Genomic DNA, 13,650 nt, shown 5'->3' with positions numbered 1-13,650 from the left:
TCGGAGACAAAAAGCCATCTTGTACCATCTTGCCAAAAATGTACCTCTAGGGGAAATTAACTGACATCTTATTCAAATGCACTGACATAACTTTTTAATCTCAATGTAAATGAGACAACAGCAAAATAAAGTGACATATTAGAAGTTCAGTTCATAATATATTTGGAAAAAAACTACCATTAACACACTGAAATGTAGAGTCATTATGTAGATAAATTAGATTTTCTTTTGACAAACTGGCATAATACCACACAATATTATTTGAAAAAAGTTATTTGTAGACAGGCCATTATTATGTTTAGTGTCAAGTCATGCAAATGAGATGATTGAGAGCATTAAAAAGAGGAAAAAACTCAAAGACTCAACTCTTTCCCCACAGAGCCACATTAAGATATTCATCATTGGCAAGAAGACTGATAATAAATGAATATGAATATACCCATTCGGCGCTGTAATCATGGTTCATGGTCACATGTTCACATAACCACATTAGCACTTCCTCACCTCTCAAGAGGGTTTTTTTCTGCATGGACAGTTAACTTGATATACATGTAAATGAGATGAAATGCATCAATAAGTTTCTTTTATGTTCACTACTACTTCAAATTAATTTCAGAAAATCAGGATCATGACAAGAAACAATTACCTGATTTCCCTCCTATAAATAATTCAGTAGGTCAGCATATTAGGTATTTCTTATGTGCTTGCTAATGTTTATGGCAGCTGATGATAAACATATAATACTGTAATGATGATTTGAGAATTTTGGTCACAAACAAAGTAAATGACAGTAAGTTAGAGCCGATAAAACTCGTGTTCGTTGTTTTTTGGCTTTGATTTGCAATAAAAGTAAAATTATAATAATGAGATTGTTTTTTGCTGACAAATAGGCTAGACTTGTGAACTCGTAATCACATTCAATGACTCAGTCATTTTAAAACGTTGAATGAATTGATGACGCCGGTCTTAACACATCACACATATTGAAGGTCCCTAGGTCACGTTGAAGTCTATCCTTCTTGGCTATTTTTCCACAAGGCATGATCGCAACCAGAGGAAGCTGCTCGTCTAGTCACCACTTCATAAAAACAAACGATTACACTGTGTTGGCATGCATGGAAACATTATTGGATTATATTGCAGGGAAAGAACATTTGATACAAAAACTAAAAAGACAAAGATAGGAAGCAATACATTGGGAGAAAATGCAAGAAAATGATTAAAAAAAGGTATTAGAGGTGAAAAAGAGAAAGAAGAAAGGAAGATACAGAAACAAGTCAGCGAATAGAACGTTTCATTAGCATATATGAGACGATAAGATTTCAATGCGGTGTCCGTGAAGTCTCCTTTTAATAAAAGATATTATGGGATATCAATTCAATAACTTGCATGGTTTTTGCATTTGGTTTTGATTAAAAATAATCATAATGATATATTACATTACTTTATCATGGCTCATTCATTAGTATTACCTTGTGCAGTTAAAAGATGAATGCAGTGTTTGGTGCATGTCAATCATACCAAGATCAACCAAAAGCTATATTAAACAATATAAATCCAATTAATTTTGTCTTTGTTTGTAATATTTCCTCATGATAAACACTCTTTCAATTACATGTTATTGCTGCATGAAGCGTTGGTTGTAAACTATGTGTTTCTAAATGTCAGGTTATTGATCAACACCGTGGACGGCTCACCTGATGGCGGAACCCCAGCGACAATATTCCTCCAAGCAGCTCCAGGATCAGGCACACAGCCAGAGTGTACATGAACTGTCACCAAACAGACAATAGAAAGGAAGAGTCATTATACACTTACACACTTCAAATTTCGATATTTATTTATCAATATTATATTTAGTTTTTGATCAGTTATTAAAGTTATCAACAAACTTAGATGCAATGAAATCAAGCTTTTCACTACTGCCACAAACTGCATTTGTTTAGTCCTGTATTTGTAACACTGTCTGTCTACATTTCTTTGCACCCAAACATCTGTTTCAGGGTGAAAGGGAAGCATATGCTCCCATGCACGAAGTAAACTGCTGTTTAACATGAAACAAACAATAAACAATATATACCTGTAAAAACTGTAGAGACAAATACATATTACCTGTGTACCATCTACCTTATATACATTAAAATGTACCTCATATTATTGAAATAAATGATTCAAGACAGGCCATAATTATGTTTAATAGTAATGTAAATGAGATGATTGACAGCATTAATGCCTCATGTTTGTTTGCCTCTGCCAGCGAGTCATGTTGCGGTCTACATCCATGTCTGTCCAAAATGTGTGCACTTCATCATTTAATTTTTTTATTTTAAGACATTTGTGTGAAGTTGTATAATTACCATGTGAAATATCAAGTTATTAACGTGCTCTTTGCGCCACAACATTCTAATCAGCTCGATCTTGAGTGCAAGTGGATGTTGTTCCAAATTTGAAGAAATTCACTCAAGGCGTTTTTGAGATTTCACAATCAATAGAGTGGACGGACGGACAACACAAAGAAATAATGCCTCTGGCCACAGCTGTCGTGGGTGTGGAGGCATAAAAAAAAAAAGGAGGAGGAGGAGAAAAGACAGACTGCTACTCAAGCCTTTCCTCACATATTAATGACAGCTGATAAAACATGCAATCAACATCTCAGTAGAGTACGGTCATAATCACCCGTTTGGCTTCGTAATCATGGTCACATGATCACATGATCATATTAGCGCTTCCTCATATGTTCTCACTTCCTTTTTTCCTTGTGTAATGACCCAACAAATTCGTGCTGTGAATTTAATAATAAATGATTGGGAACACTACATACATAGTCAAGTTTTCATCTGACTAAAATTATATGAGGCAATTTAATGCCTTAATCAGTTGTAACATGATTTTCATGTAAATGAGATATAGATGAACATTTTCCAAATTGCCAAATTTCACTATTTTTAAAAAAAATGTTCACTACCTCTACAAATGAATTTCACAATGTTTATTCTTTTAGGAGAGAATTCACGTCATTCCTCTAACACACATAACTGCATGAAATTGCTTTATATTTGCATGTAAACGAGTGGGAGAGCCACTGCATCCGTCATCATCGTCACTGCTAAACATCTTCTGTGCCTGCTGCGGCTGGGATTAGTATCGCTAGTAGTTCAATCATGCTTTATTAACACCAACAGCAAGCATAGAGTATAATTTTACATTCAAACGAGGAGGAATGCCACTTATAGTGCACCTGACACCACTTATGGTCTAACACACCTGCGAGTAATACATGCATGTCTAGCTACAGGAACAGAGCAGAACTCACTGTGGAACCCAGTTACACACAACTTCACTATAATTTCAGGTAAACGCATCAACATGAAACCTGGGTCCATGAGCAAATCACTCGGTTTACCAGTTGGCTGCACCTACATGCCCACACCCCTCACCTGAAAACATATTAAAACGCAATAAAAAGGGACATATTAACAGCTTTTAGCTTGGCTCACGCTGTATACTCAGAAATTGTTGCTAATGAAGTATACATTTTAACAAATTTCCCCCTGGGGATGAATACAGAGTATGTATGTGTGTGTGTGTGTGTGTGTGTGTGTGTGTGTGTGTGTGTGTGTGTGTGTGTGTGTGTGTGTGTGTATATATATATATATATATATATATATATATATATATATATATATATATATATATATATATATATATATATATATATAGGCATTTCACATGTCCATAAAAACACATATTATGCAGGGTGTAGGGCTGGGCGGTATGGCCAAAAATTCATATCACGGTATTTTGTAAGATTCTGGCGGTTTCACAGTATATCATGGTATTTTTTTTCCAAATAAACACATTCATTTATTGACACCGAAAAGGACCGCCACCGGCATCGTTATTCATCACTCGCTCGCAACTGGCCAGCAGCTGTTTTGATTGGTACATAGGGAGCTAAACCTGGAGGGATACTAGTGCCGCATGCACGGCCGTAACGACTATTGTCATTCTTCAGCCAGCAGCAACATTTAATGTTTACAGTCACAGATATGTGTACAGCGGTCTGAGCTGCTTACCTCTCACAGATAGAAGTTGACTCAGGGTGTGCAAGATATGACATCGCCAAAAGGCATGATGGGTAAAGCCCGCCCACTTTGCTGCACAGGAAAAGACTTCTTCCTGCACAAGAAAAGTCTTCCTATGTGGGCGGTGTCATTTACCCAGCATGCCTTTTGGCGATGTCATTTGCACACCATAAGTCAAATGAGTTAACATGAGACATAAGTAGCTCGGTCCGCTGCTCCTTCAGCTTCAAGCTGTGAACATTAAATGTTGTTGCCTGCCAAACAGCAGCGACCGGTATGATCGTACTGACACTGGTATACCGGTACATACTCTGTTTCACATTGTACCTAGTATAAATAGTTTGTGACTGAATTAAATTTAGAGGCAGCAATCATGTACCCAAGCTGTTGCCTAGCAACACAATTCCATTGAAATAGTCTATAGTCTAATAGAAATCTGACTTACAGAACTTTATTGTGAAGCAACATCTGAAGAACCGGCCATTAATAGCGATCCACTCTGAGACACATCAGACAAGCACTGTGTTGTACTGTAGCTCTACGTTTATCCTTTACAGGCATTTTAAAAAGGATTTAATGTTACAAATAGAGGTAAATATTAACACTGTGGTTTATAACTAATGCTTCTTGGTAAATAAGAAATAAACACAATGAAAGCATGAAAGTGTTATATAAAAACAAAGAACAAAAGCATCCAGGCAGCAACTTTACAAAAAAAAAAAAGAAGTACTTTATAAGTACTTGGCTCACCACTTTCAGGAGGGTTATATTATCCCTCAGTGAACCCAAGACTCCAATGAGTGAAACAATAAACATGACGATTCCAAGGAGGATCAGGATTACAGCAGGGGCCAAAAACACTCCCTCCAACGTCTTGTAGCGCTGTCTCTCCACCTCAGCATAGATGCCAATGCCAAGGATAAAGCCACCTGTCAACTGGAAGGAAAACAAAAATCAGTAAGGAAGGGTTAGTCATCAGCTTGAACAAGCAGTGGTCTGATTCCTATGATTTCATACGGTTTGTATATGACTAAAAGGAAGAAAACACTATGATTTATGATTTCTTTGATTAAATGCTATTTTCACAGCCACCACTCAGCTGGGAAATGACTAGTATGTATAAATAACTCAGTCTCATGGCAGTTCTTGAAATAGTCACAAAATGCAATTTATTGGTTTTGTGTCCAAGGACATTAACTGTCTCTCTGCAAAACTTACAATAACTTGCGAAACAAAAGTAAGCCTCAGGCAAAAAAGCACTTAGTTAGGTTGAGGAAACCCGTCATAAACGTTAGGTTTGGGCAACAAACAAGACTTTTGGACACGTGTTCAAAACATGTCTCATAGGTTTTTTGGACCCACTCCCGCCTACCATAAGTAGTCTTTATTGCTATTTAATATACATAACTTTCTGTGACCTTGCATAGCATTACGGACACGCTTCAATTGTGTCTCCACCACAAAAAGGCATGCGAACAACAGGTTTTGACATACTATGTATCAGATGCACAAATGTGATCAGGGTTTGATCGCTGTTTTAGTGAATCTGAATCATTTTCAAATCAGCTATTTTGTTTCGGCATTTTAAAATGTAATGGTTATGTTGAATAGATTACCTATTCAGTTAAATAACCACTTGAATTGGTTGAAGGCTGCCCCTTCCTAGTCGACTAAAATGTCTTTAGTTATTTCTGGCTTATTTCTTATCAACTAATGAACACATCTCTGGTTAAAAAAAAAAAAGGTTCTCAGTGGTGCTATTGCAGGATTCTTTGTGGAGATACTCAGTTTTACAGACCTGTTGAACACTACTAATTTGAGTGGTTTACACAATCAAATGAGTGTTAGTTTAAGTAAGAATGTATTTGGTTGAGGACAACACTAGAATTTTATGGTCAATGTTCATTACTAAAAAAAAATAATAATAAGAGATTTGTTTGACTCGGATCGAAACAAATGCAACACAATACATCTACTTCTTGACTGAAATACTTAGTTGTGTAAGACTGTACTCATTATGAGCAAAATATATTATGACCAAGACATGCTGCATAGCGGAACACATGTTTACTTTGTTGCCTTACTAGCATGCAACTACTGAATAGTGTTATTGTTAAATTTCATTATTGATAAACTAATTACATTTACATGAAGATGAGAACAATGAAGTTCACATTCTTTAATTAGTTTTGCTTAGCATCATTGTGAGCATACTAGAATGCTGACTTTAGGTTAAAGTCCTGCTGAGCCTAAGTGCAGCCTCACAGACGGCTGTAGACTCTCAGGATTGTTTCATCTTCAGTGGACAAAATCTAACTTTCAAAAACCTTCTTCCATAAGCATTTGCCTGAGTACATTGTGCTCACACAAATATGCATACACACAGCCTCATTACATTTTTGTCTCCAACTTAATTCGATAATTAATATTAAGTCTGACTTTTTTAAGAACTATCAACGCTCTGAAGAAGTGTCTAGACTGTCACACACACAGCTCTCAGAACACTGTGAGTCTTTCTCTTACAATCTTTCAATTTTAGGCTTTCACTCTATTTTTAAAACAGAATTATCTTGATCAGAGTTGCAGGAGGATGAGTTTCCCCCCAGCATCTATGGTTCAGAACCTGAACAGGAAGACATTCCAACATGTCATGCAGGCTCTCTTTATGCCACAAAACTGTAATACTGTTAAAATGACCAAAAACCTACTAAAAACGTTTTTCATAAAAAGGGGCCTTTCCATCATCAAAGACCCGAGCTGCATATCAGTCCCCGTAACGTGCCTGTACAACACCATCATCCAAACACAATGTCAGTCATCAATAATCACTTCAGCAATATCACAACAGGCCGGTATTTTCTTTTGTGCTCAAATGGCATCACAATTATTTTCCAACAAAAAAAGAAAGAATTTAGAGGTTCTGAGACAAGGTCAACCAACAAAGAGGATGAATATAATTTAGAAGACAGTTTGGTTGAATGTTTTTCAAACTGAGCTCTTTCAACATTAAAGCTGACAGTAAAACCATCCCTATAACGATGGGGGTATGGCGTTTCTGGTTTCAAATAGCATGGTAGCCTAATTGGGTTTTGTGCTGCAGAAATAAAAGCATTCTCAACTAGTACTGCATAGCTGCTAATTGCAAGCTGTATTCCCAAACATGTGTAAACAGGTCATTAACATGAAGGTCCCGATTTGATAAGAAATAATTAACCTGGGCTACATGGTGAGATTTTAGTTTGAGCGTGCACATAAAAACATCTAAAACACAACCAAGCAGCTACATACAGTACTTCTTTAACTAACTGAAGGATATATCACAGCAACCCTCATTTACATATAAATTAAAATAGTTAATTTAATCCTTCAGGCCGACCCAGGCTTCCCTCTCACCCGCAACACTTTCCAGCTCATTCTGGGGGATCCCGAGGCGTTCCAAGGACAGCCGGGAGATATAATCCCTCCAGCGTGTCCTCGGTCTTCCCCGGGGTCTCCTACCAGTTGGGCGTGCCTGGAAAACCTCTAATGGGAGGCGTCCAGGAGGCATCCTGACTAGATGCCCGAACCACCTCAGCTGACTCCTTTCGACACGAAGGAGCAGCGACTCGACTCCAAGCTCCCCCCTGATGTCCGAGCTCCTTACCCTATCTCTAAGGGTGAGCCCGGCCACCCTGCGGAGGAAGCTCATTTCGGCCGCTTGTATCCGAGATCTCGTTCTTTCGGTCACGACCCAGAGTTCGTGACCATAGGTGAGGGTTGGAACATAGACCAGTAAATGGAGAGCTTCGCCTTCCGGCTCAGCTCCCTCTTCACCAGGACGGACCGGTACAGCTCCTGTTTTACAGCTGCAGCCGCACCGATCCGTCTGTCGATCTCCCGCTCCACCTTACCCTCACTCGTGAACAAGACCCCGAGATACTTGAACTCCTTCGCTTGGGGTAGGCAGTTTGTCCCTACCTAAGGTTTGACTACCTTAGCGACCTCTGCCAGGGATATGGGAGAAACCACCCCAAAGTCTTCCGGCGCTGCCCCCTCTCTGGGGGACATGTTGGCCGGGTTTAGGAGTTCCTCAAAGTGCTCTTTCCACCGTCCGACGATGTCCCCAGTCCGGGTCAGCAGTTCCCCCCCCCCCCCCCACCCCCCCCTGCTTAGAACAGCCTGGGGTAGCCCCTGCTTTCCCTTCCTGAGCCGTCGGACGGTTTGCCAGAACTTCCTTGAGGCCAACCGAAAGTCCTTCTCCATGGCCTCCCCGAACTCCTCCCATGCCCGAGTTTTAGCATCCACGACCATCGCAGCTGCAGCCCTTCTGGCCTGCCGGTACCCGTCAGCTGCTTCAGGAGACCCCTGGACCAGCCAGGCCCGAAAGGCCTCCTCCTTCAGTTTGACGGCTTCCCTCACCCCCGGTGTCCACCACCGGGTTCTCGGGTTGCCGCCACGACAGGCACCGATGACCTTCCGGCCACAGCTCCGAGCAGCCGCGTCCACAATAGAGGCTTTGAACATGGTCCACTCGGGTTCCATGTCCCCAGCCTCCCTCGGGATTTGTGAGAAGTTCTTCCGGAGGTGGGAGTTGAAGACCTCCTGGACAGGATCCTCCGCCAGACGTTCCCAGTTCACCCTCACTACACGTTTGGGCTTGCCAGGTCTTTCTAGCCGACTCCCCCGCCATCTGATCCAACTCACCACCAGGTGGTGATCAGTTGACAGCTCTGCTCCTCTCTTCACCCGAGTGTCCAAGACATACGGCCGCAGATCAAATGATACGACTACAAAGTCGATCATTGATCTCCCGCCTAAGGTGTTCTGGTACCAGGTACACTTATGAGCCACCTTATGCTCGAACATGGTGTTCGTTATGGACAAACTGTGGCTAGCACAGAAGTCCAACAACAAAACACCATTCGGGTTCAGATCGGGCAAGCCGTTGCTCCCAATCACGCCCCGCCAGGTTTCTCTGTCATTGCCCACGTGAGCGTTGAAGTCTCCCAGGAGAACTATGGAGTCGGCAGGCGGCGCCCTTTCCAGGACCCCTCCCACCGACTCCAAGAAGGCCGGATACTCTGAACTGCTGTTCGGTGCATAAGCACAAACAACAGTCAGAGCTTTACTCCCTGCAACCCGTAGGCGCAGGGAGGCGACCCTCTCGTTCTCCGGGGAAAACTCCAACATAGCGGCGCTCAGCCGGGGGCTCGTGAGTATCCCCACTCCCGCCCGGCGCTTCTCACCCTGGGCAACTCCAGAAAAGGACAAAGTCCAACCCTTCTCCAGGAGCTTGGTTCCACCTCCTGCACCAGCTCCGGCTCTTTCCCCGCTAGCGAGGTGACGTTCCACATCCCTAGAGCTAGTCTATGCTGCCGGCGATCGGCTCGCCCAGGTCTCCTGCCTGGCCCGCCACCCGGTCAGCATAGCACCCGACCCCGATAATTGGGTCCACGGGGTGACTGCTGCTCCATGTTGTTTCTTCGGGCTGAGCCCGACCGGGCCCCATGGGCGAAAGCCCGGCCACCAGACGCTCGCCGACGAGCTCCCCTCCTGGGTCTGGCTCCGGGAGGGTGCCCCGGTTTCCCTTGTCCGGGCGAGGTAACTTCAGACCGTGGGCTGCTATTCATCAGGGTTTTTTGAACCGCTATTAGTCTGGGCTCTCCCCCGAGACCTGTTTGCCTTGGGAGACCCTACCAGGGGCTGACGCCCCGGACAACATAGCTACCAGGATCACTGAGCCACTCAAACTCCTCCACCACGTTAAGGTGGCGATTCATTGGAGGAATTTAAGGACCACCATCGGCAAATGTAATAATTGTTTGTGTCACACTGACCTTGTTAACACTTGTTAACGAGACAGATTGAGACAGAGGCTTGATTCTCTAGTCAAATAAAAATTGCAAACTATCCAGTCCAGTGTTGTGTTGTGTGCCTTCCTTGTCCCATGTTCAGTGTGACAGCATACATCAAAGCATCCGGAGGCAGATAATTATGCCACAGCAACTGTCACAGCCTACCGGGGACACCATGGGTGTGAATAAAAGCTTGAAGGGTCAGTTTACCCAAATTACAGCCTGAATATTATCTAGCCATGCAAATAGTTTGAGTTGTTTTGGAGGAACTTGTGAACAGAATTGTAACCTGGAATTGTAAACAATTTCCAGGTTACTCAGGAAAAAACAAGCACCTCGCTGTGAACAGAATTGCTTTTTACTAAAGACAATAGATTGGCGGATGATTGGATCCCTGATAAAACATCAATCCGCAGCACAGCAGTTAACAGTGACATGCTGTCTGCTAAAATGCCAGGGTAAACTGGAAAACTGCTGTTAAGTACAATGTGAAGCCCTTTCTCAACAGACCTTGCACTCATACACTCAAGGTTCATGATAGCTTGCTTCATTGTGTATCGTTGATGATGACTGTGTTCCTATTCTTGATCTGAACGGAGTCACGAGGGTCGAAATGTTAACTGTCAAAAAGATTCTGGAGAAGAAGGATGTTTGTAAAAGCTTTTTCTTCTACCTGTTAATATATACTATACATTTAAATATACACTGAATACATGACAACAAAGCAAAATGACTAAGTGTTTTCCTACAATGAGCTCCGGGCAAATCTAAAATTAAAAAGGCCAATTACATTACACAGATTCAATTACAGCCAAATGGCACATGAGCAAATGTAGGACTGTAATGTGATCAGACAGCCGAAGAAACTGGCAAAACACCAATGACCCATTTATAGCACTGTAACTTAAATTATCCTTGTATCCTTTATGCATCCAGTCACATTTTTTTAAAAACAAGACTAAGCAGATTTAAGCTAAACGTTAACGTCACAAAAACAAGGCTGACATGTTGATGTTGCGCAGGTGTAATGTTTACCATACATGTGCATGCTAACAGTTGCTAATTAGCATAAAAAAAGAAAGTATACAGTAAAACACAGTCTGAAGGTTATTATCAGTCCAATCTACAGCAGCAGTCATCCAAAATAATTTGAAAAGGTGGAGACGACCTTTTTGATTCAGTCTAAATTTTTCCCTGTGATTCCGTTTAGGCCAGCAGAGAAGGCTTAGCTTAACGGCCCACCACTGGTTATTACCAACCAATTAATTTGAATAAGCCATTAAAAACCTGTGTGAACTCTGTTCACTCCAGGCAATAAACAATACACATTAATATCATGATTGCACAGATGGCATTGTATTGCTTTATAAACAAATTTAAGTTTGTCGTTTGATAGTCTGGACTCCATACTTACTACTGACCTTCCATTCTTAGCAAGATATTTGATAGTCATGGACGTCTTGATATGAACTACAAAATCCTGATGCGATGGCTGTGACAACATTGCACACTGTGACTGCAGCGTAAACTCTTGATAAAAAATTTCTAAAATATTTTAGCTATAACACACTGCAGTACCTAATATTCTTACTCTTTTGATTAATGATGCAATTTGTGCAAATTGTGAGCGCAAAAAAGGCCCTCACTGTCTTTCCCAGTGTTGAAGACACAGTCATTAGTGGTGAATGTCACATTTTCATTCGAATACGCAACAGAAAGGTCAGCTTGACCAAAGAGTTTAAAAACTGAAAATCACCGTGGGTTTAGTATGTTATACATCTGAACGCATCTAAAAGGCAAAATAGTTCAAACTTGCTCCGAAAGGCTCCACTCGAAGGCGATCATAAATTCTAAAGATTGGGGACACACACGCACGCATGCACAGTACACGCACACCTAATTGCTGTCTGCCTCTCCACGATTTATTTTCAGCCTTTTTAAATACAAACCTGTTGGTGAAGAAGAGGAGAGGAGGAAGGAGGAGTGTTTTTACGTTTGTAGTCATCTGGGAGTTGTGAAGGTCCAAGCTCTGTTTATAATCCACCATAATGTCTTTTCCTTACATGTCCCTGCTTGCTGTCTGTTATGAAATCTCGCTGCTGGCTCACTTCAATTCAGCCAAGAGCAGAGGGAGGCACTTTGAGCCATAAACAAAGTAACTTAAAATTTCTGCAGATGACTTCGTAAGAATATCAGGGCATCAGGCCAAGGTTAAGTTGTATTATATAACTGACTACACTCTCCTACAACAATACCACAGTGCTATTAGTGAGCTTGACTAACTGCTGTGTGGCATACAGTCAGTGCTGCTGATACTCAGTCGAAGCTCTGAAAGCAACCAGGCTAAAAGCTGCAGACATTGGACAAACATCATGACACATAATACTGTGTGTGTGCACTTAGACAGAAAATAATAGAGGAGGTTGTCTCGATACATGTTGTAGGACAACAATGTGTCTTGGACTTTTCTGAAGACAAACCCTGTGATTTTCACATGGAGCAAACAGGAACATGTTTACATGATAAACATTTCAGGAAAAGTTGCTGGAATATCGAGAACTGAATTCATAATGATTCTCTCACACAACAACTGTTGTTTTTTAGTCAGTAAGGAACAATGTTATCCTAAATTACAGACATGACCTTTGAAATATTCATTTGACTATTCCATGATTTACTTTAGTTTTGGTTTTAGTCTTTGTCAGCTGCACCACCTTTGATCACACAGTATATGGATTTTATGAAGTCATTGCCCTTTTACAACTTAGATTTCACACAGTGAATAAGAAATAACTCCTGTATTGTTCTTCCAACATATGCTGTTTCGCTTGGCTGTTTGCCATTTGATAATAAAAAAGGAAGAATAAATAAAAGTCTCAAAGCGTGACTAGCTAATTATACTCTTACAGATTACCTTTGAGGTATAAAAGATCAATTGATTAATGAGAAATCAAAGGTCTGAGGTTGAAACAATTTCACGAAAACATGTATGTGCAACATAAACTTCCCAATAAATTACTACCACAGAACTTGGCCACTGCGGTCAATAAAACTGCCTGCTGTATCAGCATTTGTTGTTTCCATTAAGAAAAGTGGGAACAACATGCAGTCAATTAAAAATACCTTTCAATTACTATCAACACCTGTTTCATCAAACATTATGGCACAAAGCTGTCGGTTTTAATAAAACAGCGCCAGCTTTTAATGCAGAGTGTGTACATTTAGTACTGTAACCCTTTCCTGGAGGATATGACCCAGAATGCTCTTTATTCTTGACTGTATCACACTTAGATAAGCCACATTCCTCAGAGACGGCGTCTGGTGAGAATGTCTCTTTAACATCATGACTGAATCAACAAGCTGTGTGAGCAAAGTAAATATAACTTGTTAATCTGATTCACCTTTCCAATCAAGGTGGCATTCATAATAAACCCATTACTTACTCCATCTGCCTCTCCATCTCACTCTCCGCCGGCCAAACGTTTTGGAAATATACCACAGAGGACAGGAATAACTGATTCTCTTTCTATGGCAAGTGTTGTGTCACTCAGCCATCTGTTTGCGCAAATGTACAATCTGTCAGGTTTTGTATGACAGGGAACAGCTGCAGGGTTTAGCTATGTCGCACAGAAACCTTTATTCCTTAAAAAAAAGAAAAGTAATTCAGTTACATCTAAGTTGTTACAAGATATTTGTTGAAAGGCATCATCATAAGAAGGCTGCCATCCTGA

General features: G+C 41.0%; 1 protein-coding gene across 1 annotated transcript in view; it reads right to left on the bottom strand.

The window, feature by feature from the left end:
* tspan15 (tetraspanin 15) overlaps nt 1–13,650 on the bottom strand; it is a 30,152-nt gene that overhangs the window by 13,814 nt on the left and 2,688 nt on the right. The window contains exons 2-3 of the mRNA XM_079216978.1: nt 4,836–5,021; nt 1,698–1,772 (exon numbers count right to left, since the gene is read on the bottom strand). Coding sequence (XP_079073104.1) covers nt 1,698–1,772; nt 4,836–5,021 — 261 coding nt within the window. The remainder of the gene's footprint in view (nt 1–1,697; nt 1,773–4,835; nt 5,022–13,650) is intronic.

The sequence above is a fragment of the Taurulus bubalis genome (genome assembly GCF_910589615.1).
Source record: "Taurulus bubalis genome assembly, chromosome: 4".
NCBI classification, from domain to species: Eukaryota; Metazoa; Chordata; class Actinopteri; order Perciformes; family Cottidae; genus Taurulus; species Taurulus bubalis.
The sequence above is the reverse complement of the archived record's forward strand: the minus strand, read 5'-3'. Positions and strand labels throughout refer to the sequence as shown.